The sequence below is a fragment of the Chaetodon auriga genome, chromosome 6 (assembly GCF_051107435.1).
Source record: "Chaetodon auriga isolate fChaAug3 chromosome 6, fChaAug3.hap1, whole genome shotgun sequence".
In the NCBI taxonomy this organism is placed as follows: Eukaryota; Metazoa; Chordata; class Actinopteri; order Chaetodontiformes; family Chaetodontidae; genus Chaetodon; species Chaetodon auriga.
Window position 1 is genome coordinate 2,419,043 of NC_135079.1, and position 26,542 is coordinate 2,445,584.

Consider the following 26,542-nt stretch of genomic DNA (forward strand, 5'->3'; position numbering starts at 1 on the left):
TTCTCACCGAGATGCGTTGAGGGCACTCGCGGTGTAGGAAATCTGAGTTACATGCGCTGACTGAGTCCTGACCTTTTTTTTTTTACACAAACGAGGCTCAGTCCTCAACAACGAATGACTTGTTGAATGACGAGTGACAGTGGGAACGTATGAGTCTTACTGTGTGTATGATCTGTTTCCTTCTCTTAAACTAAAGGGTACAGAGAAATGTTCAGCAGCTGGGATGACGATACATTATCCAGTCAGAAATATAAGTAACCTCCTCCAACTGTATATAAGCACAATAACTGCAGTTAAGCAGATAGCAGCACTCAAAGTTTTATTGGTCATATACTCAACATAACTCTACATTGTGCAGTGAAATGCTCCTCCAACTGTGCTTGACATAATAAAAACATAAAATATTCAAACATCAATATATATGTATATAGCTACTGTATATATATGCAAAATATACATATAAGTGTTAAAGCTGTGGTCCTGAGTTGTCTTTTCCCCTGTTCGCATGCCCTTTTTTTCCTTTTCCTTCTCTCAGCAGGTCGGAGCGAGAGAGAGAGGCGGAGCCAGGTCATTCAGGTTGCGAGCGTCATGAGACGCACCTGCACCTCATCATTAATTACGGGGCTTCTCAAGCCAGCTCATGCTCTGCCCCGGTGCCGGACTATTCCTAGCTCCAGGTCGAACACCGCTCGCACTGAGTTCTTGCGCTTCTCTCGTCTCGCTCCTCCTGTCTCCTGTGAATTACCTGTGGTTTTCGCTGTGGTTGTTTTTTCACAGTCGCCTTTTGTTCTGCATTTTGATTGCTCGTTCCAGCTTAGCTGAGTTTTAAGTTATTTATTTGTTACTTTGTGCTTGCTTAGTTTTTTACTTTTGGTACCTTTTTCCCGTAGCGGTGAATTTCAGTTCTGCTTGCAAGCAGTCATTCCCTGGTTCAGGTGATTTTTTTGTTGGACATTCGTTAATAAACTTTGTTTTGCTGCCTCTGCATTTGGGTCCAGGCCTTGTCTCTTCTCAAGCCGAAACAATAAGGGCCATGTGCATGATGTAGTTTATGGCGTACTGGCAGTTATGGCAAACTGAAGACAGTTTAGGGTACTGGCTCATGAGGAGCAAATGTGGTCAAGGCACTTCATGGCAGTAGGTGCCAGTGGACACTAGTTCAGACAGGCTGGGCGGCTGATTTTCAGCACTGGTTCAGTGGTGGGCTTTTTGAGGGAAGAAAGACATTGAGAGGTTGAAGATGATCGTAACACCAGAGCTCGCTGGTCGGATCAGGCACTGAGTTTGAGTCTGGCCTTCAGAACGGTTCTGGGTGCGCTAAAATAGTTTGAATTCAACAGGCCCAGCATGATTGTTTGAGTGTTTGAAATTATTTTTGCATTCCCTGTGCATGAAGATGTTTGCTTAAACAAAGGTTGCGTGGACAGAAACTTTTTAAACAGAGGGGGAAACATCTGTTTTCCAAAATATCCGTATACAGATGGATAATAGCTTCTGTGGAAGGGTATCACATCAACCCTGTTATAACCAGTTAGCTCATGTAGAGACAGAGTACTGCAAATATTCATGGAGAAAATCAAGGCAGCATTTAGTTAATAAGGCAGATGATGAATATTGGCTGGCAATAAGCATCTGAAAAATGAGGCTGACCATAGCTAAATGAATTTGGTACTTTCTGTAAGTTAAATACTTCACAACTGTAATATAATACCTACTAAACTACACATTCTTGACATGTAATACACAAGTACTTGTGCACCTTATTGTTTTCTGAAACAGAGCTTCAACCAGGCTGAGCTGAAACTGAAATGTCGTTGGGCAGGTGGACAGCATCAACAGCACTAAAGCACGCACACCTCTGTGGCTAAAAGTGTGTATCCGACATAATAAAACCCATGCGTGCTTTGTAAAAAAAAAAAAAAGAAGTAAATTACAGCCTCGTTACCTCCCAGGTTTTGTAGAATCAGTCATTTCGAAAGTTGGAAAGTTATTTCTACTGGGTGACAACGGCAAAATAAATCATCTGGATCTCTGTGTCACCTCTGTGCTCAATAAGGTCCACAAAAACTTCTCATTTCCTCCCAAAGTACGTAATTATCCCTTTATTTACATAAAACTGTACTTACTGTCTGAACAGAGTGAGAACAGACCAAAGAGTTGCTGTCTTCGGGTTTGTTGCTTGTCTGTTGTTGTTTTTCTGTACTCATCACAGTAAAGACTGTGACTGAATCCTTATTTGACCGTCTAAAGTTCAGGTTCAGTCTCCTCCCACACCAACATAAAATTAGAGGAGATAATCCTTTATTGACCCCCCAGAGGTGAAATTTGGGTGTTACAGCAGCAAAGAGACAGAAAAAGAACAGATTAAACTTAACCAATAAGTAATTAAATCGTACATAAAATAAAAATAACAGATTAAGATAGAAACTACACAGAGCAATGAAAGTCCAAACTCAAAATCACAATGGTCAACAGGCAACAGCAGTACACATACATAGAGGTCAGAGCCAGGTGCAGTCAACGCCATAGCTGAGCATTTCCTCCCTGGGGCTGCAGGGATCAATTCAGAATTCAGGCAGCCAGGCTCTCATTTGTCACATACTTCAGCAACCAATCCCATCAACTCGGTATTTGCAAGCTAAGTTTTACCATTTTCACTATGACAGAGGCAGAGACATGCACTGTTTTCCACTTCAAAGTTGCAAAAGGAGAAATGGTGAGCCTTCGTGTACAACCAATGGACCTGAAATTCCAAGACAGGGAAAACTGAGTTTTGCTGAATCCATGTCCAAGAGCACTGTTTTGACAATTTCACATAAAATCAGATGGATTTTTCTGCAAAGCTTATATTGAAGCCATTTGCTGTTCCATTCATTGATCCTGGGGACACAGGGAGCATGAACCAGCATGTTGGTCGGTGTCCAGCAAATCTGCAGTGTGCTAGATGACATTGGCCTGTCAAGTGACATGATAATGCTTGTTGCTGACAGGACATTTTATATGACTATTGAATATAACCATCATCTGACAGTTATTGCTCACAAAGAAAAATGTCACGATAAAGGTCGTCCTCTATACCATCTGCTGGTATAGTTGTAATAGATGTATGTATTTAATAGATTTATATTTCACAACAAACCCATTACTGTTCACATTTTGTCGTTTTTCAATGTTTGCACCTATTTTTATGTGTTTATTTTGGGGAGCTTTTGTTTTGTTAATTAACTTTATTTTGATGCGTGACGTTTTACACTTTGATGACGTCACTTCCTCTATTCGCGCCGTTCTCCTCAGGAGACGCTGAGGAGAGGTAGAGTGATCTAGTCATTTGGGTGTAAAACAGAGTAACAGTGCTCAACTAAAGTGGTATTATTACTGTGTATAGGTCACAAATATTGTCTATTGTTGTTGTGATGTTTATTAAAGTGTGTATATGTGTTTAATATCGTGTACAGCACCGTAGTGTAACATGCTAGCTAGCCGACGTAGAATAAGGCTAACAGCATTAGTCTACATGCAATGTGGTCTCCGTGTGACTGTGTCCCTTGTAGCAACCCCAACGGATATGGACGAAACCAAGCTGCGATAACTTAAGGATCCATGCTACTGCACTGAAATACTGAATGAGGTCATGACTTTGGCTCTCTATTCATAACAATTTACCACAAGATAACACTAATATGCTTTGACTGTGTTTGTACTGCAGTAAATGCACGCATTGGAATTTGATTAAATTTGTATTTTGTACATGTAATGACATGTTATGGTGGTACAGTCAGAATGCAAAATAAAGACAGATTTCCTGAACAGATAATCGATACAAAACAATTTATAAACATTTTGGTAACTGATGAATCACTTGAGTCGTATATCAGTCAAGACTTCTAACTATTCTTTGCCATGTTTGTGTTTTGGACTGTTGGTGGGACAACACAAGACAACTGAAGACGTCACTTTGGACTCTGGGATGAGCATTTTTTAATATTTTCGAAGAGTTAATCACAAACAATTAATTTAAGAGAACATTAATCAATAATTGCATGACACCACATTCATATGGCAGGTGCAGAACATTCAAACTAAGATGGAACAAGAGCTAAATGTCACCAAAAACTCACCCTGCAAAATATTTAGCTAATGGTGGTGTGTTTCCACCCTTACTGCAAAGATGTGGCAAGGGAGTGCTATTATGGGGTGTCAAGATGTGAAAAGGTTGGTGGTTTTCAGCCTGCAGAGGAAGATGGGCACTGACTCTGCTGTCCTGCCTCTTTAGGGAACTTGTCCACAAAGGAAGCACAGATGTAATCAATAGCATTTATAATGGCTGCGTTCCATTTTGGTGAACCGCTTTGAGGGTACTGTATGAATGGATCCATCGTTAATGTGATTATTTACACTAGTGCTTTTCCTGCTTTGACGGGTCAAAATGTCTGCCGTGAAAAGTCTTGATGCAGAGGCAGGGGAGTGTAATGGTCTCGCCATGGTATGTGGTGTGACCACGGCTTGGAGGTAGAACGGAGCAGGTCCTGTCAGGGCCTTGTAGGCAATTACAATTAGTCTTTTGGCAGACGCTGTTATTCAAAGGGACGTACATATGAATTCACAGCATCGGGAGCAGTTTTGGGGTTCAGTATCTTGCCCAATCTTGCCAAGACCAAAACTGGACTTGAATCTTGACATTGAGTGCATGTTTCTTACGGAATCAACTTTAAAATTCTAAAGCTTTCAAAGCACTCCACAGCCAGGCTCCAGATTTTATCTCTGTATTATTGTGCTTGGATAAACCCGCACAGTCTGAGGTCGTCAGGCAGGCCATGTTGAAGTGTAAGATTGTATGGGACCGACCTTTTGCAGAAAGGGCAGCTGAACTCTGGAACAAACTGCCCCACCTACTCAGGCGTGCAAAATCATCTACTTTTAAAACACCTCTGAAACTTAAAATAGTCTGCATACTGTAAAAACAGTATGTGTGGACATACTGTGTGTATGTATTGATTAGTGATATAAAAATAAACTTGATTTACTGGTCTTCTGCTGATTGTAGCAGGAAAATTTAATGTCTGTTCAAGCTGCAAGTGCTCCAACTGTGATCATGCACCATTGCCTGCGGGGAACATGAATGGGACTTTCCCTTCCTCAACCTCCAATGCTCTATTGCAATGTGTCTCAAGTGGTGGGTCGCGACACAAAAGTGGGTTGCAGACCCATTTTCAGTGGGGTTGCGGGCCTTTTGCCTTGGCAAAAAAACAAAAATATTTCTAAGAAGAAAAAAAAATCCTGTGCTTTTATTTTAAAGAGGATTTTTTATGCAGTGTAGTGCCGTCTTTTTTTCCTCGATTTGGGTTGCGGCTTGTCATGAAGGGGTGATGGTGGGTCTCAAAGCCAGACCACTTGAGAACCACTGCTCTATAGTTTTAGCAGTTGCCTTGCTTTACAGGTGGGATAATGAAGTTGCACCAGGGTTTCTGCCGCCGTACAGATGCTCCCTCAGAAAGACCAGCGTCTTCCTCCAGGCGTCTTCCTGAGCGCGAGAATGAGCCACCGTCTCTCCGCCCCACAGAGCCACTACTGCAAAGACAACAGGAAGCTGAAACAGCTGGAAAAACTCAAGCCTGAAGTCCTGATTTTAGCGTCTTAACCTCAGTTTCTTTCTACAGCTTCCAGATCTGAAGGTGAACCTACTCTTCTCATGAGTGTTGACTGATCTATAGGCACTGGCTCGCACATGCGGCGTGTACGGCGGTTCAATCAGGTGACCAGCGTTCGGATACGACAGAATAGTTAGCAGGTGGCTGTTCCCCGCCCGCTCCATCATGTCCTTTATCTGGAAAAGCAACAAACTTTTTACATTTAAGTTTTTGACAATCAGCCAGCCTGTGGCGCAAGCAGATGACAGATAATTGGAGAGATTAAAAGGAGCTCTTAAGAAAGCATCATGTCCTGTGTTGTACTTCCCTTTCCGATATTCTACAGTGACGATGCATTCTTGCAGCTTGAGTTCACAACAAATTATTCACATTCCGTATTTTGAAGATCCAGTGGTCAGTGATGACAAACAGCATTCTCCCATTGTACAAATTGTTGGTTCCTTTACATATATCACCCTATCTACTCACATGATCAACTTGTTTTTAGTGTCTTGCTTTTTTATTAATTATTGGCCATTTTGGAAGTCCACACGCTCCAGTAACTATTTGATTTCCTCTCAGTTTCAGTGAAGTTTAATCCTGCGAGCGTTTGGACTGAGCCTGTTATTCTCACAGGATGTTGTCATGTCAGTAAACTCACGTCCATTGCAGCCTCGTAGGCGGCCCAGTTCTGATCGTCCTCACCGACAACCAGCAGCAGAGGACACTGGAGTCGTCCCACCTGCTCAGAGACAAACAGCAGCAGCATTCAGCAGCTTCAGATATTTATGCATCACCAGACATCACCTGCAGAACCATTACTCAAAGCTGGAGAGCCACATTTATCTCCAAATGCTTCTTTTTTGTAGATTCAGCAGAAAATGAAAGAATATTAATTTATCCACTTCGCTGTTAAGCCTCCAATCAAACGTGACTGTTAATAATGAAAAACACCTGTTAATTTGACAAAGATTCAACTCATATTTGGTCTATAAAAGCCTCATAATAAACTGAATCTTGCACAATTTTCAGAAATTGTGGGCACTGGCTGGTTAATTAAGATGTGTGCCATGTAGCTGCTACAGGAGTGCACATAACTTTTTTCATGTTAAAAAACGTTAAATGTTAAAAAACAATGCATTTAATCTATAAAATGTAGAATTAATCATTTTCAGGGAAAACGTTCTATCAAAAGCAAATTTGCCATAAAAAACAAAACAACAAAGACACTTTTGAGACCAGAAACACAATTACAAAATTGAATAACAGTAATTAATAATAGTAATTTCCGGCAGAGACTGAGAGAAATTGTGTCTGGTGATACTCACGTCTACTTTGAGTGCAGGCTCAGTTGGGATGGGCAGCGTCAGATCTCGACAGATCACCTGGTTCTCCTCGTTGATGCGAATCTTACTGGCATTTCTGATTGGACAACAAAAAATGTAACAAAGTCTTCATCTTCCCCAGGTCTGCCTGATGATGACTCCATTATTGGCAATTCAGACTTTGGCCAAAATGAGACTGACGTCTGTTTGCATCGTTATGTTTCCTTCCTTGACTTTATATGAAATCCCTCCACAACATGTTTCCCTTTAGATTCAGTCTGAAAACAACGTTCGAGCTGATCAGCAGCATTGAGTTGTTACACAACACAGTTTCTCCTTTTGTCTGATTGGACAACAGAAACACTGAAGATTCTTCATCTTCCTCAAGTCTGACCGATGATGACTCAACTCAGACTTTGGCCAAAACCAAAAGCAGATTCACGCTGTTTGCCTCTTTTCTTTCAATAATAATAATAACACACACACACACACACACACACACACACACACACACACACACACAGCAGGAATCATAAAGTAACTGGCAGTAACTTACTCATTGAAGGCATTCAGCATTTGTTCCACTGATCCATGAATTGGCTGCACATGACTCCCACTAATACTCACTGCACACCTGAGCTGAGAGACCAAACGCACACACACACATTTTGAATACAGGTTTCACACAGGATCAGCTCTGACAGAAACCTGATCAGAATTCATTTCAGTGTACAACCAAGATGCAACAAGTGACTCACAGAAAATCTGCTCAAGATAACAACCCTGCTAGAAAAACCAGCATAGACCAGCATGGAAATAATGCTGGTCTATGCTGGTCTATGCTGGTTTATGCTGGTTTGGTGCTGGTTTATGCTGGTGGACCAGCATGGTGATGCTGGTGATGCTGGTGGACCAGCATGGTGATGCTGGTGCCCATCCTGTGCCATATCCCATCCCATGCTGGTCACCAGCATAGACCAGCATAGACCAGCATAGACCAGCATCAAAACACAACAAATGCTGGTTTTTGCTGGTGACCTGCTATGCTGGTCTATGCTGGTTTTTCTAGCAGGGAAAGTAGATGATGTGATCGTCAGCTTAGAGCTTCATGAGAAGACATTAACTAAGTGTCACAGAGCCTTTGTGTGCAGTTCAGCTTGGGCCACACCCAACAGTAGCCAGTGCACCACCCTACAGGCTGTTCCTGTCAACGAGCTTCTAGCACCAACTATCGAACGAGGACAAGCAACTGAACTGACTTTTTCACTTATTGGGTCTCCACGTTCTCAACTGAAGCTCCATTTTAGACCGTTGGCTTCAATTAACCTTTGTTAAAGTAATGGAGCTTCGTTATGCTATGTGAAGATGATGGAAGTAACTTTCAGCTAGATATCTTACCTTCATCACTTTAGAGTAAACAGCCATTTTGAGGGTAATACTGGTGCCAAAGGAAAGACCCAACATGGCGATCCTGCTGCCGAGGATTTGAGGATGCTGCTCCAGGACTCTGTAGGCCGTCTGCAGCACGAAGATGTGAGAAAACAAACTGTTACAAGAGCTGAATGTTTTGTGAGCTTAAATACTGCACTCATTGCTATGAGCCTCAGGTGTGTGATCAGGTGAGTGGGCAGGTAGTACTGAGGGCACAGGTGAGCCGATGAGGAGACGATGGCAGCAGGTAAGACACCTGAATATACTGTGACAGAAGAGCAAACAGACGGGACTGAATATATTTCCTGCGCTGTTTAATGTGGAACCAGCTGATTTGCCTGAGAGTCTACGACATGAAATCACTGAGCTGGGCAGCTGTTTGTGAGCATGTTGGCTACAAATATTTGATATGGTGGTAATAGGTTTTTAAAAATCCTTGAGTTAGTCTGAGGTTGATTAGATTTTTTTTGTAATTCAGATGCTTATTGGGTTTACCTCAAAGTAGCTGTTGTCCACCATCTTCCCAGTTTCTATGGTGATTTTAGGTGTCAGGTAGTCAAGGGCCAAGGAGGCAAAGCCGTGGGAGGCCAGTAGCGCTGCACGGTACTCCACCAACTTCCCTCCACCACCCCACAGATCCAAGAGGCCGGGGAAAGGTCCTGGTCCTTGAGACAAGTTAAAACATCAGAAACAGTTCACGGTTTACACCAAGATGGGTATATTTCTGATGTCCCTGCAACTAAGATTACATTTGATGGAAGCCGTTTTGAGTGTTTCCTGCATTCATTTTTCACTTGGTTATTCCAACAGTGCCAACCAGTCACAACTAACTTATACTGAACTATATTGAATTTAACTTTCATGGTCAATGGTAGTCCACTGGTGATTGTTGTTCGGACTGTCACACCTGACCTTCACCCACAGGACATCTTCCTCCAGACTCTCCTCTGGTCCTACCTGGGGGCAGGAAGAGGGTTGCAGTGAGTCCGCCCTCTGTGATCGGGACCCTGCGGACGCCGGGCGCCATGTACCAGCGCTCCACCACTGTACCAGCAAGCTGCACCTGATCCGTGAAGCCCTCAGTCTGGTGACCTTGATATCCTGAGATTGCGACTTCCATGGGGGTCTGGACGTTCTCCTTCCTCATCCTGAGGGATGATGGGAAGGAGTCAGTGACTAATAATTGATTTAGTATTGATTGATATTATCTGAACAGCTCCATCCTTGTTGGGCTACCTGAGTGCAGGTTTGCTGCCGGGAACTGGTCTGAGGCTCCACAGCAGACCCATCTGCTCAACCCCAGAAAATGTCCCGCCCAGACTGGGATCCTCTGAAACTGTAAAGTAAAAGGCATAAAAAATAATTTCTCATTTTGATGTTTAATCATTTCTATGATGTGCCATCATTTTATTAAAACATGTTTTTCCCAGAATTTTCCAAATTTAGGCATTCAACCATGTACCATTCACAGTCCCGGCGGCATTGGCGGTGTAGTGAGCAAACGCCTCCCAGCTGTGTCCATCCTCACACTTGTGCAGAGCGTGGATGGTCAGCTGGAAACCTGGTGGGACATTCTGGACCAGGACAATAAACTTCTCATCCATGAGTCCTCTGGACGGCTTGACCGACAGCTTCACACAGCAATGTCCCCTGTCCATCCTGGACTGAGCAGACAGATAAAATAACTGATATGTCAAAACGTGCAAAATAATACAACCAAAAGTATATGACTGGACAGATGCCATTAGAGGGAGAATCGTTTCTTTTCTAACAGTGCAAAATTAAGGCAGAGACTGTAATGGGTTGTATTTCTAAGTGGTATCCTTAATGTTCTTCCCATGTCATTAATGTAATCCAGGATTTACCTGCAGGCATCATACAGGATTGATATGTGAGAAAAAGATCGAGTCCAAACCTCACCCACTTGTCGACTTCTGCATTGCCTATTAAAAGTTGTTAAAATTGACAGATACAGCCCTCATGACTCTGCTGTCGGAAATAAATGTGAGTGCCAGCAGGACACAAAGTTCAACACAATCCCAAACATGCCTGCAGCACATTCTCCAGTATCTCCAGGTATACCAGATGGCCAGTACACTACTGCTAGTGTACATGACACTAATAATAACCTGACATGAATCCACTTTCCTTGGTGCCCCCGACCATACCAACTTACTCATCACATATATCACACTAACCTCTGTGATGGCTGAACTGCTTCTCTTTGGCGAGGCGTCTAAGGTCAGGTAGTAGTGATGGTGATGATGATGCTACTTATAGCTGGTTTTCCACATTTGGGTCAGTCAGTCTTGAGCAGAACTGAGTCTTTACAAAAGTCAGTTTTGAAAGGAGCAGCTCAGAGTAGCAGGCAGTCACTTTGAAGCTCAATGAGCTTGTGTTGTTGCTTGTCGGGCACATCAGCTTGTTCCACATGTGTTCAGTTCTTTTTGTTTATTTTGCAAGTCTTGAAGCCTCTTGCCAAATATCGGAAGGGGTTTTGCACACTTGCCAGCATATTCAGACATCACTGCAAACTTGGTCTTGCAGGGTAGGCAAATGCAGTTTTTCCTTCTTCATCTCTATGAATTATTCCAGATTATCCAGACAATTTCACACTGTCTAGTGTGAGCAGGTCTGCAGCAGCGAGAAGACCCTCCTTCACAAATTCGCCTTCTGAATGAGGTTTTAGCTTGTTAGCTTTTAGCTCACTCAGCACAAAATCTACCTGCGGAACACTGTCTCTGTCAGAATGTGGTCTGTGAAAACTGTTGGGCATGCTTGTCTGTCCTTGCAGCTCATCCAGTTCAGGATGTTTCCAAGTGTAATGACACTTGAGATTGGCCTTTTTCATCACTGTGAGCTCGTCCACACAAACTGGCTCAGACAAACTGGCTTGGCTTTTACTTCAACAAAAAATAATTGCCCGTTTGGAAAGCGCGACACTCCATATCTACTTACATCCTGTTGACAAGCACCATCCTGCCCTAACGTGATATCAGCTTCTGCGTGTATGTTGCATTCAGGTACCGCACAGAAGAACATTTAAGTCTACTGTTGCACGTGTTTTTAATTACTGAAAAGTAATTGCTTTTTGTGTTTAGAAATAGCTTCATGGGCAGGATCAAATGGTCTGGTGGGCTGTTTCCGGCCTGGAGGCTGGAGATTCCCCACCCCTGATTTAGGGTGTCAATGTGCCAGGTTATAGTTCAAGGTGAAGCCTGTGTATACTTTAAAAGACTATTAAATATATTGTCATTTACAGTAAACAACATAAAGTGTTATTCATGTTGTTTTTGGTTTGTTGGTGGGTTTTTTCTGCTCAACTGATTTTTCATTATCCATGAAATGATATGAAATTAACTTGTCGCATTAACCAGTGGTGGAGGAAGTAAACATCTTTTATTTAATCTCCACTCATGTCTCTGTGACATCGTGTATGCAAGGCATTTTATTTCCATCCTCCAACAAGGACACCTCCAGCATTTCAGAAGCGGAGCGTTTTGCCAGCCTCATTTTGTTGATTTTGCTGATCTGGTCGTTTGTCCTTGACATCTGTTTTCCACAGGTAAACAGGTTCATTGGTAACAGGTGATAGTATCATGACTGGGTATGAAAGGGGGCATCCTCGAAAGGCTCAGTCTTTCACAAGCGAGGATGGAGCAAGGTTCACCACTTGTTTACACATGAATGGATAAAGGAGATTAGTGCACGAGCTCAAGAAACAATGTAAAACTGCTGTCTGTAAACACAGTACAACAACAACAATGTTCTACAGGCGTCTCAACTTTCAGGGTTGTAAAAGTAGCAACACCACTCTGGAAAGATACTCCAATATGTCTTGGATTCAACAAAATGTACTTAAAGTATCAAAAGAAAGTGTTCTCACTGGACAGACTAGCCCCTTTAAGAGTGTACATTTTTAGATGGATCATATAATTGTAACGTGATTACTGATGCATTAACAAAAATACAGTATTTTTACCACACTTTGTTGAGGTGAGGTTATTTTTATGGCAGTACAAACTGTTAGGTAGTTTATTCTATAGACATGCATAATACCTGATAAGTTGATCACATGAACTGTACGTAAATACATACCTAGTGTACAAGTATACAGTAGTTCTCAGATAAATGTATAAGTAAAAAGTACATTTCCCTATGACACGTGGAGTATAAGTATTGAGCAACAGAAAACAGGAATACTCAAGTTAAGTCCATGTACCTTGTAACTGCACGTACAGTACTTGAGTAAATGTACTGAGTGACATTCCACCAGTGACATAGTTCCCACAGCACAAACACAGAAGAATCTGTCATTTACAGAGGTTACTGCTTTGGAGTGAACAAACGGCTGAGAAATACATTTGTCGTGTAGACTCTGGACTTCAATATAAGATCAAAGCTCACAGGTGCGTTTCGCGTATGAAGTACACTTACTGTCCGAACAGTCCGCAGAGCGTTGACGTGCACCCGGTGTTAAACTCGACGGAGAGTCGAAACAAATCTTTCTGGTCTGGCACTCTTACCGACTGCTGACCGTCACTCCGCCGCCTGAAGGACGGCCAGGCCGGGTGGAGCTTCCATCCCCTCCCACAGCAACTCCGCGGTGACTGGACACAAGCTGACGCCATCGACTGGCCGAAACTCAAGCTTCTGTTTGTGTACACATCAACCGGAAGTTCTCATAAGCAGTATTTAAATAGACGGAAGTTTAGCTTTTTGCGGGTCTGAGCCGTGGCTAAAGACTACAAATGTGAAAAAAAGAAATCTGAATGTATGGGGTCAAAAATTGCTATTTGCCGTCCGGTGGAAACAGTTTAAAACCTCTGTGGGCTCCTCATCTCTCACCTTTCTGCCGCGGCGAGCATAAACATATCGGAATCTCCCGCCACTTTCTGCGGTCGTGTTGCATTGTGGGTAATGTAGGCATCTGGTCTTGCAGCGAAGAAGGCATGAAATAATAATAAAAAAAAAGACATCTCCGGATCTGCTGCAGTACTCTTTCAATGTGAATCAAACAGACTTTATATTTAACACATAACATTTCTCAATCTTGATAGTATTATTGTGCTATTTGTGAGTTTTTGTGTCAAACTACGGAGAGCAATCAAACCTTTCAATGATTTCTGAGGAGAATTTAGAGTTAGAGTTAGACAGCTTTTATTGTTTTATTGTCATTCAGTAGACAGCAAGTGTACACCGAATGAAATTTCGTTTACAACAAGCTCAGCACAGGGTTGAAAATCTTTAAAAAAGTGTATGCGTATGTATGTATGTGTGTGTGTGTTTTTTTTATTTTCAACCCTGTGCTGAGCTTGTTGCAAACGACATTTCATTACCGTTTTCACTATGACAGAGGCAGAGACATGCACTGTTTTCCACTTCAAAGTTGCAAACTGCAGACATTGGCCTGTCAAGTGACATGATAATGCTTGTTGCTGACAGGACATTTTATATGACTATTGAATATAACCATCATCTGACAGTTAATGGTCACAAAGAAAGGATGTCACGATAAAGGTCGTCCTCATGATCTGCTGGTATAGTTGTAATAGATGTATGTATTTAATAGATTTATATTTCACAACAAACCCATTACTGTTTACATTTCGTCGTTTTTCAATGTGTACACCTATTTTTATGTGTTTATTTTGGGGAGCTTTTGTTTTGTTAATTAACTTTATTTTGATGCGTGACGTTTTACACTTTGATGACGTCACTTCCTCTGTATTCGCGCCGTTCTCCTCAGTCGGAAACAGGAGACGCTGAGGAGAGGTAAATTGCTCTAGTCATTTGGGTGTAAAACAGAGTAAAAATGCTCAACTAAAGTGGTATTATTACTGTGTATAGGTCACAAATATTGTCTATTGTTGTTGTGATGTTTATTAAAGTGTGTATATGTGTTTAATATCGTGTACAGCACCGTAGTGTAACATGCTAGCTAGCCGACGTAGAATAAGGCTAACAGCATTAGTCTACATGCAATGTGGTCTCCGTGTGACTGTGTCCCTTGTAGCAACCCCAACGGATATGGACGAAACCAAGCTGCGATAACTTAAGGATCCATGCTACTGTACTGAAATACTGAATGAGGTCATGACTTTGGCTCTCTATTCATAACAATTTACCACAAGATAACACTAATATGCTTTGACTGTGTTTGTACTGCAGTAAATGCACGCATTGGAATTTGATTAATTTTGTATTTTGTGCATGTAATGACATGTTATGGTGGTACAGTCAGAATGCAAAATAAAGACAGACTTCCTGAACAGATAATCCATACAAAACAATTTATAAACATTTTGGTAACTGATGAATCACTTGAGTCGTATATCAGTCAAGACTTCTAACTATTCTTTGCTATGTTTGTGTTTTGGACTGTTGGTGGGACAACACAAGACAACTGAAGACGTCACTTTGGACTCTGGGATGAGCATTTTTTAATATTTTCGAAGAGTTAATCACAAACAATTAATTAAAGAGAACATTAAACAATAATTGCATGACACCACATTCATATGGCAGGTGCAGAACATTCAAACTAAGATGGAACAAGAGCTAAATATCACCAAAAACTCACCCTGCAAAATAGTGGTGGTGTGTTTCCACCCTTACTGCAAAGATGTGGCAAGGGAGTGCTATTATGGGGTGTCAAGATGTGAAAAGGTTGGTGGTTTTCAGCCTGCAGAGGAAGATGGGCACTGACTCTGCTGTCCTGCCTCTTTAGGGAATTTGTCCACAAAGGAAGCACAGATGTAATCAATAGCATTTATAATGGCTGCGTTCCATTTTGGTGAACCGCTTTGAGGGTACTGTATGAATGGAACCATCGTTAATGTGATTATTTACACTAGTGCTTTTCCTGCGGGTCAAAATGTCTGCTGTGAAAAGGCTTGATGCAGACGTAGGGGAGTGTAATGGTCTCGCCATGGTATGTGGTGTGACCACGGCTTGGAGGTAGAACGGAGCAGGTCCTGTCAGGGCCTTGTAGGCAATTACAATTAGTCATTTGGCAGACGCTGTTATCCAAAGCGACGTACATATGAATTCACAGCATTGGGAGCAGTTTTGGGGTTCAGTATCTTGCCCAATCTTGCCAAGACCAAAACTGGACTTGAATCTTGACATTGAGTGCATGTTTCTTACGGAATCAACTTTAAAATTCTAAAGCTTTCAAAGCACTCCACAGCCAGGCTCCAGATTTTATCTCTGTATTATTGTGCTTGGATAAACCCGCACAGTCTGAGGTCGTCAGGCAGGCCATGTTGAAGTGTAAGATTGTATGGGACCGACCTTTTGCAGAAAGGGCAGCTGAACTCTGGAACAAACTGCCCCACCTACTCAGGCGTGCAAAATCATCTACTTTTAAAACACCTCTGAAACTTAAAATAGTCTGCATACTGTAAAAACAGTATGTGTGGACATACTGTGTGTATGTATTGATTAGTGATATAAAATAAACTTGATTTACTGGTCTTCTGCTGATTGTAGCAGGAAAATTTAATGTCTGTTCAAGCTGCAAGTGCTCCAACTGTGATCATGCACCATTGCCTGCGGGGAACATGAATGGGACTTTCCCTTCCTCAACCTCCAATGCTCTATTGCAATGTGTCTCAAGTGGTGGGTCGCGACACAAAAGTGGATTGCAGACCCATTTTCAGTGGGGTTGCGGGCCTTGGCAAAAAAACAAAAATATTTCTAAGAAGAAAAAAAAATCCTGTGCTTTTATTTTAAAGAGGATTTTTTATGCAGTGTAGTGCCGTCTTTTTTCCTCGATTTGGGTTGCGGCTTGTCATGAAGGGGTGATGGTGGGTCCCAAAGCCAGACCACTTGAGAACCACTGCTCTATAGTTTTAGCAGTTGCCTTGCTTTACAGGTGGGATAATGAAGCTGCACCAGGGTTTCTGCCGCCGTACAGATGCTCCCTCAGAAAGACCAGCGTCTTCCTCCAGGCGTCTTCCTGAGCGCGAGAATGAGCCACCGTCTCTCCGCCCCACAGAGCCACTACTGCAAAGACAACAGGAAGCTGAAACAGCTGGAAAAACTCAAGCCTGAAGTCCTGATTTTAGCGTCTTAACCTCAGTTTCTTTCTACAGCTTCCAGGTCTGAAGGTGAACCTACCCTTCTCATGAGTGTTGACTGATCTGAAGGCGCTGGCTCGCACATGCGGCGTGTACGGCGGTTCAATCAGGTGACCAGCGTTTGGATATGACAGAATAGTTAGCAGGTGGCTGTTCCCCGCCCGCTCCATCATGTCCTTTATCTGGAAAACAGGAAGTAAAAAACCTTATAGTTGTCAAATGGTTTCCTTTTTTTCATTTGCTCTCCTTTTATTCTTTTATATTGTAGAAATAAACTTAAAACTCTATCTGGAAACCATCATGTGAGAATTGATTGAGTCTCATAGCCAGAAGCTAGAAAACCCATAATCTCTCAAAACTCCAGAAGCTCGTGAGCTAACTACTTAAATAAAGGTTGCTGTAGATTGAAAATGAAGTAGGAGACCAGCTAAATAAATAAAATGTATCATTTTTGTAAGATCTGGAGAAAATGTATTGATGTATTCATCAATACACTTTTGAAGCATGGGATTTTTAGTATGATTTGAGGCTTATGATTGTTGAACCTTCTCAGGCTTATATTATGGCCGTTTCACAAGCAACAAACTTTTTACATTTAAGTTTTTGAGCATCAGCAAGGCTGCGGCACAAGCAGATGACAGATAATTGGAGAGATAGGAACTCTCAAGTATCATGCATCATGTCCTGTGTTGTACTGCCCTTTCCGATATTCTACAGTGACGATGTATTCTTGCAGCTCGAGTTCACAACAAATTACTCACATTCCATGTTTTGAAGACCCAATGATCAGTGAGGACAGACAGCGTTCTCCCATCCAGATAAGAACACCATTTGTCTGACTGACTTGCTTGCTTTTAGAGCCTCAAGTGGCCATTTGAGGAGCTGCAGTTTTTGGCACTTTCGTGTTTTAAGCCATGGAAGTTGCTGCATGTTCAAAGATTTTGAAAAATCAGAAGCTAAATTTTCTCACATTTTTCTTCATTCTGTACTGGCCTGAATAAGCACTTAACTGCTGCACAAATTGTTGGTTCATTTACATATATCATTATATCATATATCATATAACTTGTTTTTAGTGTCTTCCTTTTTTATTAATTATTGGCCATTTTGGAAGTCCACACGCTCCAGTAACTATTTGATTTCCTCTCAGTTTCAGTGAAGTTTAATCCTGCGAGCGTTTGGACTGAGCCTGTTATTCTCACAGGATGTTGTCATGTCAGTAAACTCACGTCCATTGCAGCCTCGTAGGCGGGAGAGTTCTGATCGTCCTCACCGACAACCAGCAGCAGAGGACACTGGAGTCGTCCCACCTGCTCAGAGACAAACAGCAGCAGCATTCAGCAGCTTCAGATATTTATGCATCACCAGACATCACCTGCAGAACCATTACTCAAAGCTGGAGAGCCACATTTATCTCCAAATGCTTCTTTTTTGTAGATTCAGCAGAAAATGAAAGAATATTAATTTATCCACTTCGCTGTTAAGCCTCCAATCAAACGTGACTGTTAATAATGAAAAACACCTGTTAATTTGACAAAAATTCAACTCATATATTTGGTCTATAAAAGGTCTCATAATGAACTGAATCTTGCACAATTTTCAGAAATTGTGGGCACTGGCTGGTTAATTAAGATGTGTGCCATGTAGCTGCTACAGGAGTGCACAGAACTTTTTTCATGATAAAAAAACGTTAAATGTTAAAAAACATGCATTTAATCTATAAAATGTAGAATTAAACATTTTCAGGGAAAACATTGTTCTATCAAAAGCAAATTTGTCATAAAAAAACCCAACAAAGACACTTTCGAGACCAGAAACACAATTACAAAAAATTGAATAACAGTAATTAATAATAGTAATTCCTGGAAGAGACTGAGAGAAACTGTGTCCGGTGATACTCACATCCACTTTGAGTGCAGGCTCAGTTGGGATGGGCAGCGTCAGATCTCGATAGATCACCTGGTTCTCCTTGTTGACGCGAATCTTACTGGCTTTTCTGATTGGACAACAAAAAATGTAACAAATTCTTCATCTTCCCCAGGTCTGCCTGATGATGACTCCATTATTGGCAATTCAGACTTTGTTCGAGCTGATCAGCAGCATTTGGGTTGTTGAACTAAAAGTGATTGACAACAGATAAGCTTTCTCCTGAGAGAAATCCAGTAATTGTTCCATAGATCTATCAATGGGCTGAAAGTGACTCACACCAACACACAACACAGTTTCTCCTTTTGTCTGATTGGACAACAGAAACACTGAAGATTCTTCATCTTCCTCAAGTCTGACCGATGATGACTCAACTCAGACAAAACCAAAAGCAGATTCACGCTGTTTGCCTCTTTTCTTTCAATAATAATAATAATCACACACACACACACACACACACACACACACACACACACACACACACACACAGCAGGAATCATAAAGTAACTGGCAGTAACTTACTCATTGAAGGCATTCAGCATTTGTTCCACTGATCCATGAATTGGCTGCACATGACTCCCACTAATACTCACTGCACACCTGAGCTGAGAGACCAAACGCACACACACACACACACACATTTTGAATACAGGTTTCACACAGGATCAGCTCTGACAGAAACCTGATCAGAATTCATTTCAGTGTACAACCAAGATGCAACAAGTGACTCACAGAAAATCTGCACAACATAACAAAGTAGATGATGTGATCGTCAGCTTAGAGCTTCATGAGAAGACATTAACTAAGTGTCACAGAGCCTTTGTGTGCAGTTCAGCTTGGGCCACACCCAACAGTAGCCAGTGCACCACCCTACAGGCTGTTCCTGTCAACGAGCTTCTAGCACCAACTATCGAACGAGGACAAGCAACTGAACTGACTTTTTCACTTATTGGGTCTCCACGTTCTCAACTGAAGCTCCATTTTAGACCGTTGGCTTCAATTAACCTTTGTTAAAGTAATGGAGCTTCGTTATGCTATGTGAAGATGATGGAAGTAACTTTCAGCTAGATATCTTACCTTCATCACTTTAGAGTAAACAGCCATTTTGAGGGTAATACTGGTGCCAAAGGAAAGACCCAACATGGCGATCCTGCTGCCGAGGATTTGAGGATGCTGCTCCAGGACTCTGTAGGCCGTCTGCAGCACGAAGATGTGAGAAAACAAACTGTTACAAGAGCTGAATGTTTTGTGAGCTTAAATACTGCACTCATTGCTATGAGCCTCAGGTGTGTGATCAGGTGAGTGGGCAGGTAGTACTGAGGGCACAGGTGAGCCGATGAGGAGTCGATGGCAGCAGGTAAGACACCTGAATATACTGTGACAGAAGAGCAAACAGACGGGACTGAACGTATTTCCTGAGCTGTTTAATGTGGAACCAGCTGATTTGCCTGAGAGTCTACGACATGAAATCACTGAGCTGGGCAGCTGTTTGTGAGCATGTTAGCCACAAATATTTGATATGGTGGTAATAGGTTTTTAAAAATCCTTGAGTTAGTCTGAGGTTGATTAGATTTTTTTGTAATTCAGATGCTTATTGGGTTTACCTCAAAGTAGCTGTTGTCCACCATCTTCCCAGTTTCTATGGTGATTTTAGGTGTCAGGTAGTCAAGGGCCAAGGAGGCAAAGCCGTGGGAGGCCAGTAGCGCTGCACGGTACTCCACCAACTTCCCTCCACCACCCCACAGATCCAAGAGGCCGGGGAAAGGTCCTGGTCCTTGAGACAAGTTAAAACATCAGAAACAGTTCACGGTTTACACCAAGATGGGTATATTTCTGATGTCCCTGCAACTAAGATTACATTTGATGGAAGCCGTTTTGAGTGTTTCCTGCATTCATTTTTCACTTGGTTATTCCAACAGTGCCAACCAGTCACAACTAACTTATACTGAACTATATTGAATTTAACTTTCATGGTCAATGGTAGTCCACTGGTCATAGTTGCTCAGACTGTCACACCTGACCTTCACCCACAGGACATCTTCCTCCAGACTCTCCTCTGGTCCTACCTGGGGGCAGGAAGAGGGTTGCAGTGAGTCCGCCCTCTGTGATCGGGACCCTGCGGACGCCGGGCGCCATGTACCAGCGCTCCACCACTGTACCAGCAAGCTGCACCTGATCCGTGAAGCCCTCAGTCTGGTGACCTTGATATACTGAGATTGTGACTTCCATGGGGGTCTGGACGTTCTCCTTCCTCATCCTGAGGGATGATGGGAAGGAGTCAGTGACTAATAATTGATTTAGTATTGATTGATATTATCTGAACAGCTCCATCCTTGTTGGGCTACCTGAGTGCAGGTTTGCTGCCGGGAACTGGTCTGAGACTCCACAGCAGACCCATCTGCTCAACCCCAGAAAATGTCCCGCCCAGACTGGGATCCTCTGAAACTGTAAAGTAAAAGGCATAAAAAATAATTTCTCATTTTGATGTTTAATTATTTCTATGATGTGCCATCATATTATTAAAACATGTTTTTTCCAGAATTTTCCAAATTTAGGCATTCAACCATGTACCATTCACAGTCCCGGCGGCATTGGCGGTGTAGTGAGCAAACGCCTCCCAGCTGTGTCCATCCTCACACTTGTGCAGAGCGTGGATGGTCAGCTGGAAACCTGGTGGGACATTCTGGACCAGGACAATAAACTTCTCATCCATGAGTCCTCTGGATGGCTTGACCGACAGCTTCACACAGCAATGTCCCCTGTCCATCCTGGACTGAGCAGACAGATAAAATAATTGATATGTCAAAACGTGCAAAATAATACAACCAAAAGTATATGACTGGACAGATGCCATTAGAGGGAGAATCGTTTCTTTTCTAACAGTGCAAAATGCTGACCACCCAAAAGAAAGAAAGCTACCCAGAAAGCTACAAAGCTACTCTGATGAAAAACATAGTCATATATGTTAAATAGGCTTTTTTCCACATTGTAGCATCAGCATGTGAGCATAAAACACAATTTTCCTGGCTTCAGTTGATGGAGACAGACAAAATCACAAAAGTCTTCATATATGTTGTATTGCCTTTTTTCGTTTTGCTGTGAAATTTCTCATAAGAGAGATTGAAATGTCTGCAAAAATACAACTTTCTGCACAATTAAGGCAGAGACTGTAATGGGTTGTATTTCTAAGTGGTACCCTTAATGTTCTTCCCATGTCATTAATGTAATCCAGGATTTACCTGCAGGCATCATACAGGATTGATATGTGAGAAAAAGATCGAGTCCAAACCTCACCCACTTGTCGACTTCTGCATTGCCTATTAAAAGTTGTTAAAATTGACAGATACAGCCCTCATGACTCTGCTGTCGGAAATAAATGTGAGTGCCAGCAGGACACAAAGTTCAACACAATCCCAAACATGCCTGCAGCACATTCTCCAGTATCTCCAGGTATACCAGATGGCCAGTACACGACTGCTAGTGTACATGACACTAATAATAACCTGACATGAATCCACTTTCCTTGGTGCCCCCGACCATACCAACTTACTCATCACATATATCACACTAACCTCTGTGATGGCTGAACTGCTTCTCTTTGGCGAGGCGTCTAAGGTCAGGTAGTAGTGATGGTGATGATGATGCTACTTATAGCTGGTTTTCCACGTTTGGGTCAGTCAGTCTTGAGCAGAACTGAGTCTTTACAAAAGTCAGTTTTGAAAGGAGCAGCTCAGAGTAGCAGGCAGTCACTTTGAAGCTCAATGAGCTTGTGTTGTTGCTTGTCGGGCACATCAGCTTGTTCCACATGTGTTCAGTTCCTTTTGTTTACTTTGCAAGTCTTGAAGCCTCTTGCCAAATATCAGAAGGAGTTTTGCACACTTACCAGCATATTCAGACATCACTGCAAACTTGGTCTTGCAGGGTAGGCAAATGCAGTTTTTCTAGAACCACAAGCAAGTCCAGTTGCCTTTGGAAGCACTTAGAAGTACCATGACCTGAGTAAATGAGAATCTTCACAGACAAATGTACAGTGTTACCCCTTTCCAGTTGTACTTGCTACAGCTTTAATTTCACTTCAAATGATTTCACATTTGAAAGCAGAGAGCTAAGAAGCTGGCAGGTCTTGTGAAAGCTGCTTGTACAGAACCCAAACTCTGCCAAGCATTAACTTCATCCAAGCACATTTGTCCTTGCAACTCATCCACTTTAGCATGTTTCAAGCTGTAATGACAGTGGAGATTGTCCTTTTTCATGAAGTTTTAGAGGCTGGCTTCAGTAATGAGGGGTTCTTGGTAATGTTCTCCATGAAGGTCAAATCACACAGACACTTACTATCACTGAGTTTCCACACCAAGTTCTCCTTCATGTCGATGAATTATTCCAGATTATCCAGACAATTTCACACTGTCTAGTGTGAGCAGGTCTGCAGCAGCGAGAAGACCCTCCTTCACAAATTCGCCCTCTGAATGAGGTTTTAGCTTGTTAGCTTTTAGCTCACTCAGCACAAAACCTACCTGCAGAACACTGTCTCTGTCAGAATGTGGTCTGTGAAAACTGTTGGGCATGCTTGTCTGTCCTTGCAGCTCATCCAGTTCAGGATGTTTCCAAGTGTAATGACACTTGAGATTGGCCTTTTTCATCACTGTGAGCTCGTCCACACAAACTGGCTCAGACACACTGGCTTGGCTTTTACTTCAACAAAAAATAATTGCCCGTTTGGAAAGCGCGACACTCCATATCTACTTACATCCTGTTGACAAGCACCATCCTGCCCTAACGTGATATCAGCTTCTGCGTGTATGTTGCATTCAGGTACCGCACAGAAGAACATTTAAGTCTACTGTTCCATGTGTTTTTAATTACTGAAAAGTAATTGCTTTTTGTGTTTAGAAATAGCTTCATGGGCAGGATCAAATGGTCTGGTGGGCTGTTTCCGGCCTGGAGGCTGGAGATTCCCCACCCCTGATTTAGGGTGTCAATGTGCCAGGTTATAGTTCAAGGTGAAGCCTGTGTATACTTTAAAAGACTATTAAATATATTGTCATTTACAGTAAACATAATGTGTTATTCATGTTGGTTTTGGTTGGTTGGTGGGTTTTTTCTGCTCAACTGATTTTTCATTATCCATGAAATGATATGAAATTAACTTGTCGCATTAACCAGTGGTGGAGGAAGTAAACATCTTTTATTTAATCTCCACTCATGTCTCTGTGACATCGTGTATGCAAGGCATTTTATTTCCATCCTCCAACAAGGACACCTCCAGCATTTCAGAAGCGGAGCGTTTTGCCAGCCTCATTTTGTTGATTTTGCTGATCTGGTCGTTTGTCCTTGACATCTGTTTTCCACAGGTAAACAGGTTCATTGGTAACAGGTGATAGTATCATGACTGGGTATGAAAGGGGGCATCCTCGAAAGGCTCAGTCTTTCACAAGCGAGGATGGAGCAAGGTTCACCACTTGTTTACACATGAATGGATAAAGGAGATTAGTGCACGAGCTCAAGAAACAATGTAAAACTGCTGTCTGTAAACACAGTACAACAACAACAATGTTCTACAGGCGTCTCAACTTTCAGGGTTGTAAAAGTAGCAACACCACTCTGGAAAGATACTCCGATATGTCTTAGATTCAACAAAATGTACTTAAAGTATCAAAAGAAAGTGTTCTCACTGGACAGACTAGCCCCTTTAAGAGTGTACATTTTTAGATGGATCATATAATTGTAACGTGATTACTGATGCATTAACAAAAATACAGTATTTTTACCACACTTTGTTGAGGTGAGGTTATTTTTACGGCAGTAGAAACTGTTAGGTAGTTTAATCTATAGACATGCATAATACCTGATAAGTTGATCACATGAACTGTACGTAAATACATACCTAGTGTACAAGTATACAGTAGTTCTCAGATAAATGTATAAGTAAAAAGTACATTTCCCTATGACACGTGGAGTATAAGTATTGAGCAACAGAAAACAGGAATACTCAAGTTAAGTCCATGTACCTTGTAACTGCACGTACAGTACTTGAGTAAATGTACTGAGTGACATTCCACCAGTGACATAGTTCCCACAGCACAAACACAGAAGAATCTGTCATTTACAGAGGTTACTGCTTTGGAGTGAACAAAAGGCTGAGAAATACATTTGTCGTGTAGACTCTGGACTTCAATATAAGATCAAAGCTCACAGGTGCGTTTCGCGTATGAAGTACACTTACTGTCCGAACAGTCCGCAGAGCGTTGACGTGCACCCGGTGTTAAACTCGACGGAGAGTCGAAACAAATCTTTCTGGTCCGGCACTCTTACCGACTGCTGACCGTCACTCCGCCGCCTGAAGGACGGCCAGGCCGGGTGGAGCTTCCATCCCTTCCCACAGCAACTCCGCGGTGACTGGACACAAGATGGCGCCATCGACTGGCCGAAACTCCAGCTCCAACTTTTCTGTTTGTGTACACATCAACCGGAAGTTCTCATAAGCAGTATATAAAATGGACGGAAGTTTAGCTTTTTGCGGGTCTGAGCCGTGGCTAAAGACTACAAATGTGAAAATGAGAAATCTGAATGTATGGGGTCAAAAATTGCTCTTTGCCGTCCGGTGGAAACAGTTTAAAACCTCTGTGGGCTCCTCATCTCTCAACTTTATGCCGCCGCGAGCATAAAACACATGGGAATCTCCCGCCACTTTCTGCGGTCGTGTTGCATTGTGGGTAATGTAGGCATCTGGTCTTGCAGTAAAGAAGAAATAATAATAAAAGGCATCTCCGGATCTGCTGCAGTACTCTTTCAATGTGAATCAAACAGACTTTATATTTAAGACGTAACATTTCTCAGTCTTGATAGTATTATTGTGCTAGTTGTGAGTTTTTGTGTCAAACTACGGAGAGCAATCAAACCTTTTCAATGATTTCTGAGGAGAATTTGTGCTGTTGACGAATTACCTGTTGACTGCGGCTGCAGTAGGCCAAGTACTGCAATGATAATGAGTCAACGACAGAGACAACTTTTTCAGGGAGAAGTTGTCAACAAGATGCCATAGACAGCATCTGAAGCATCTTATTGAAAGATTTATTATATATTACTGTTACTTGTTGCGCACGATGAACTGGATCTTACAGTGTCTCATGTTTGAAGTGTCAGGAAAACAACTTCTCTTCCTGGTGACTGACAAAAAGTGTTTAATGAAGCAGAAAACACATGAACACATGCACAAATGATATGAAGGGATGAGTATATGATGCTGATGACATAAGATAAGACTTTATTGATCCCATGCCAGGGAAATTATGTTGTTACAGACAGGAGTAATAGGAAGAATAATGAATAAAGGAGACGTATAAGAGAATAAAAACAAAAATCAATAAGAAATAAAGAAAAATCAACTGTATACATACAAATATATGTACATTATATACAAAATTGTATAAAAATAAAGTTGCCTTTAGAAGGATGGCTCCGTTAGGATATGGATCATGAAAATACTGTGTTTGTGTACTATTGCACAGTACAAATAATATATAAGCACAGTGAAGAAAAGGTGTAATATTGCAAAGATACTTGCACAAATGTTAAACATAAACATAATGGAAATCATCGTCAGTCTCATGTCTCCAGACAACCCCACACACCCTCTGTCCTTTGACCTCTGAAGAGAATGGGGTCTGGCTGTTACCCACAACAGCACACAACAACAAAGTGTTGGCGTCTGGTCTGTCAGTCAGCAACAAGACATCCATCTGTCCCGTGGGGGCCCTCTGACTTTATGAGGGGGCAAAACATGCATGTGTAACATGCAGCAAGGTTCCTCCGGTTCTTCCGGTTCCTCCGGTTCCTCCGGTTCCTCTGCTTCTTGGTGTTGCTGTGGCACCTTTGTTTCATAAAGGAACACGCCTCTCTGCCGTCTTAATGCTTCAGCAGTAAAACAGGTTGGGATTTTGTATTTTAGATTCATGTCAGAACTCAGAGAGCATCACACGTATCTATAGAGACTGATAACATTCACATTAAAAACGGAGATAAATAACACAGAAAAAACTGTCTCCGAACAAAAACTACACACTTCCAGACTGCAGTGCCGCTGACCTTCTGATGAGTGGACTCTTCCTCCTGAGCTACAGCTGCCTCTACAAAGACACTCGCTGTCCGT

The 26,542-nt window shown here is 42.1% G+C and overlaps 2 protein-coding genes across 7 annotated transcripts; both read right to left on the reverse strand.

Moving 5' to 3' along the window:
* Positions 1-3,957: 3,957 nt before the first annotated feature.
* On the reverse strand, positions 3,958-13,019 carry LOC143322442 (peroxisomal succinyl-coenzyme A thioesterase-like). 3 transcript variants are annotated; one of them, XM_076733636.1, is made up of 11 exons: positions 12,821-13,019; positions 9,846-10,047; positions 9,620-9,719; positions 9,341-9,531; positions 8,879-9,048; positions 8,351-8,470; positions 7,509-7,591; positions 6,956-7,049; positions 6,289-6,369; positions 5,683-5,824; positions 3,958-5,568 (listed from the first exon to the last, which is right to left on the reverse strand). In XM_076733636.1, exons 2-11 carry the CDS (start codon positions 10,039-10,041, stop codon positions 5,432-5,434), a joined length of 1,314 nt encoding a protein of 437 aa, XP_076589751.1. In that variant the 5' UTR covers positions 10,042-10,047; positions 12,821-13,019; the 3' UTR covers positions 3,958-5,431. The 3 variants fall into 3 exon arrangements, with proteins under 3 accessions (XP_076589751.1, XP_076589752.1, XP_076589749.1); XM_076733637.1 differs by lacking the exon at positions 12,821-13,019 and adding an exon at positions 10,582-10,622; XM_076733634.1 differs by lacking the exon at positions 12,821-13,019 and having other exon boundaries at positions 9,846-10,215.
* Positions 13,020-15,001: 1,982 nt separating this feature from the next.
* Positions 15,002-24,683, reverse strand: LOC143322443 (peroxisomal succinyl-coenzyme A thioesterase-like). Of its 4 annotated transcripts, none has more exons than XM_076733640.1 (11): positions 24,617-24,683; positions 20,965-21,166; positions 20,739-20,838; positions 20,460-20,650; positions 19,998-20,167; positions 19,471-19,590; positions 18,916-18,998; positions 18,370-18,463; positions 17,697-17,777; positions 16,508-16,649; positions 16,144-16,393 (listed from the first exon to the last, which is right to left on the reverse strand). In XM_076733640.1, the coding sequence occupies exons 2-11, from the start codon at positions 21,158-21,160 to the stop codon at positions 16,257-16,259; spliced, it is 1,314 nt and encodes a 437-aa protein (XP_076589755.1). In that variant the 5' UTR covers positions 21,161-21,166; positions 24,617-24,683; the 3' UTR covers positions 16,144-16,256. The 4 variants fall into 4 exon arrangements, with proteins under 4 accessions (XP_076589754.1, XP_076589755.1, XP_076589756.1 ...); XM_076733641.1 differs by lacking the exon at positions 24,617-24,683 and adding an exon at positions 21,966-22,021; XM_076733639.1 differs by lacking the exon at positions 24,617-24,683 and having other exon boundaries at positions 15,002-16,393; positions 20,965-21,538.
* Positions 24,684-26,542: the final 1,859 nt, after the last annotated feature.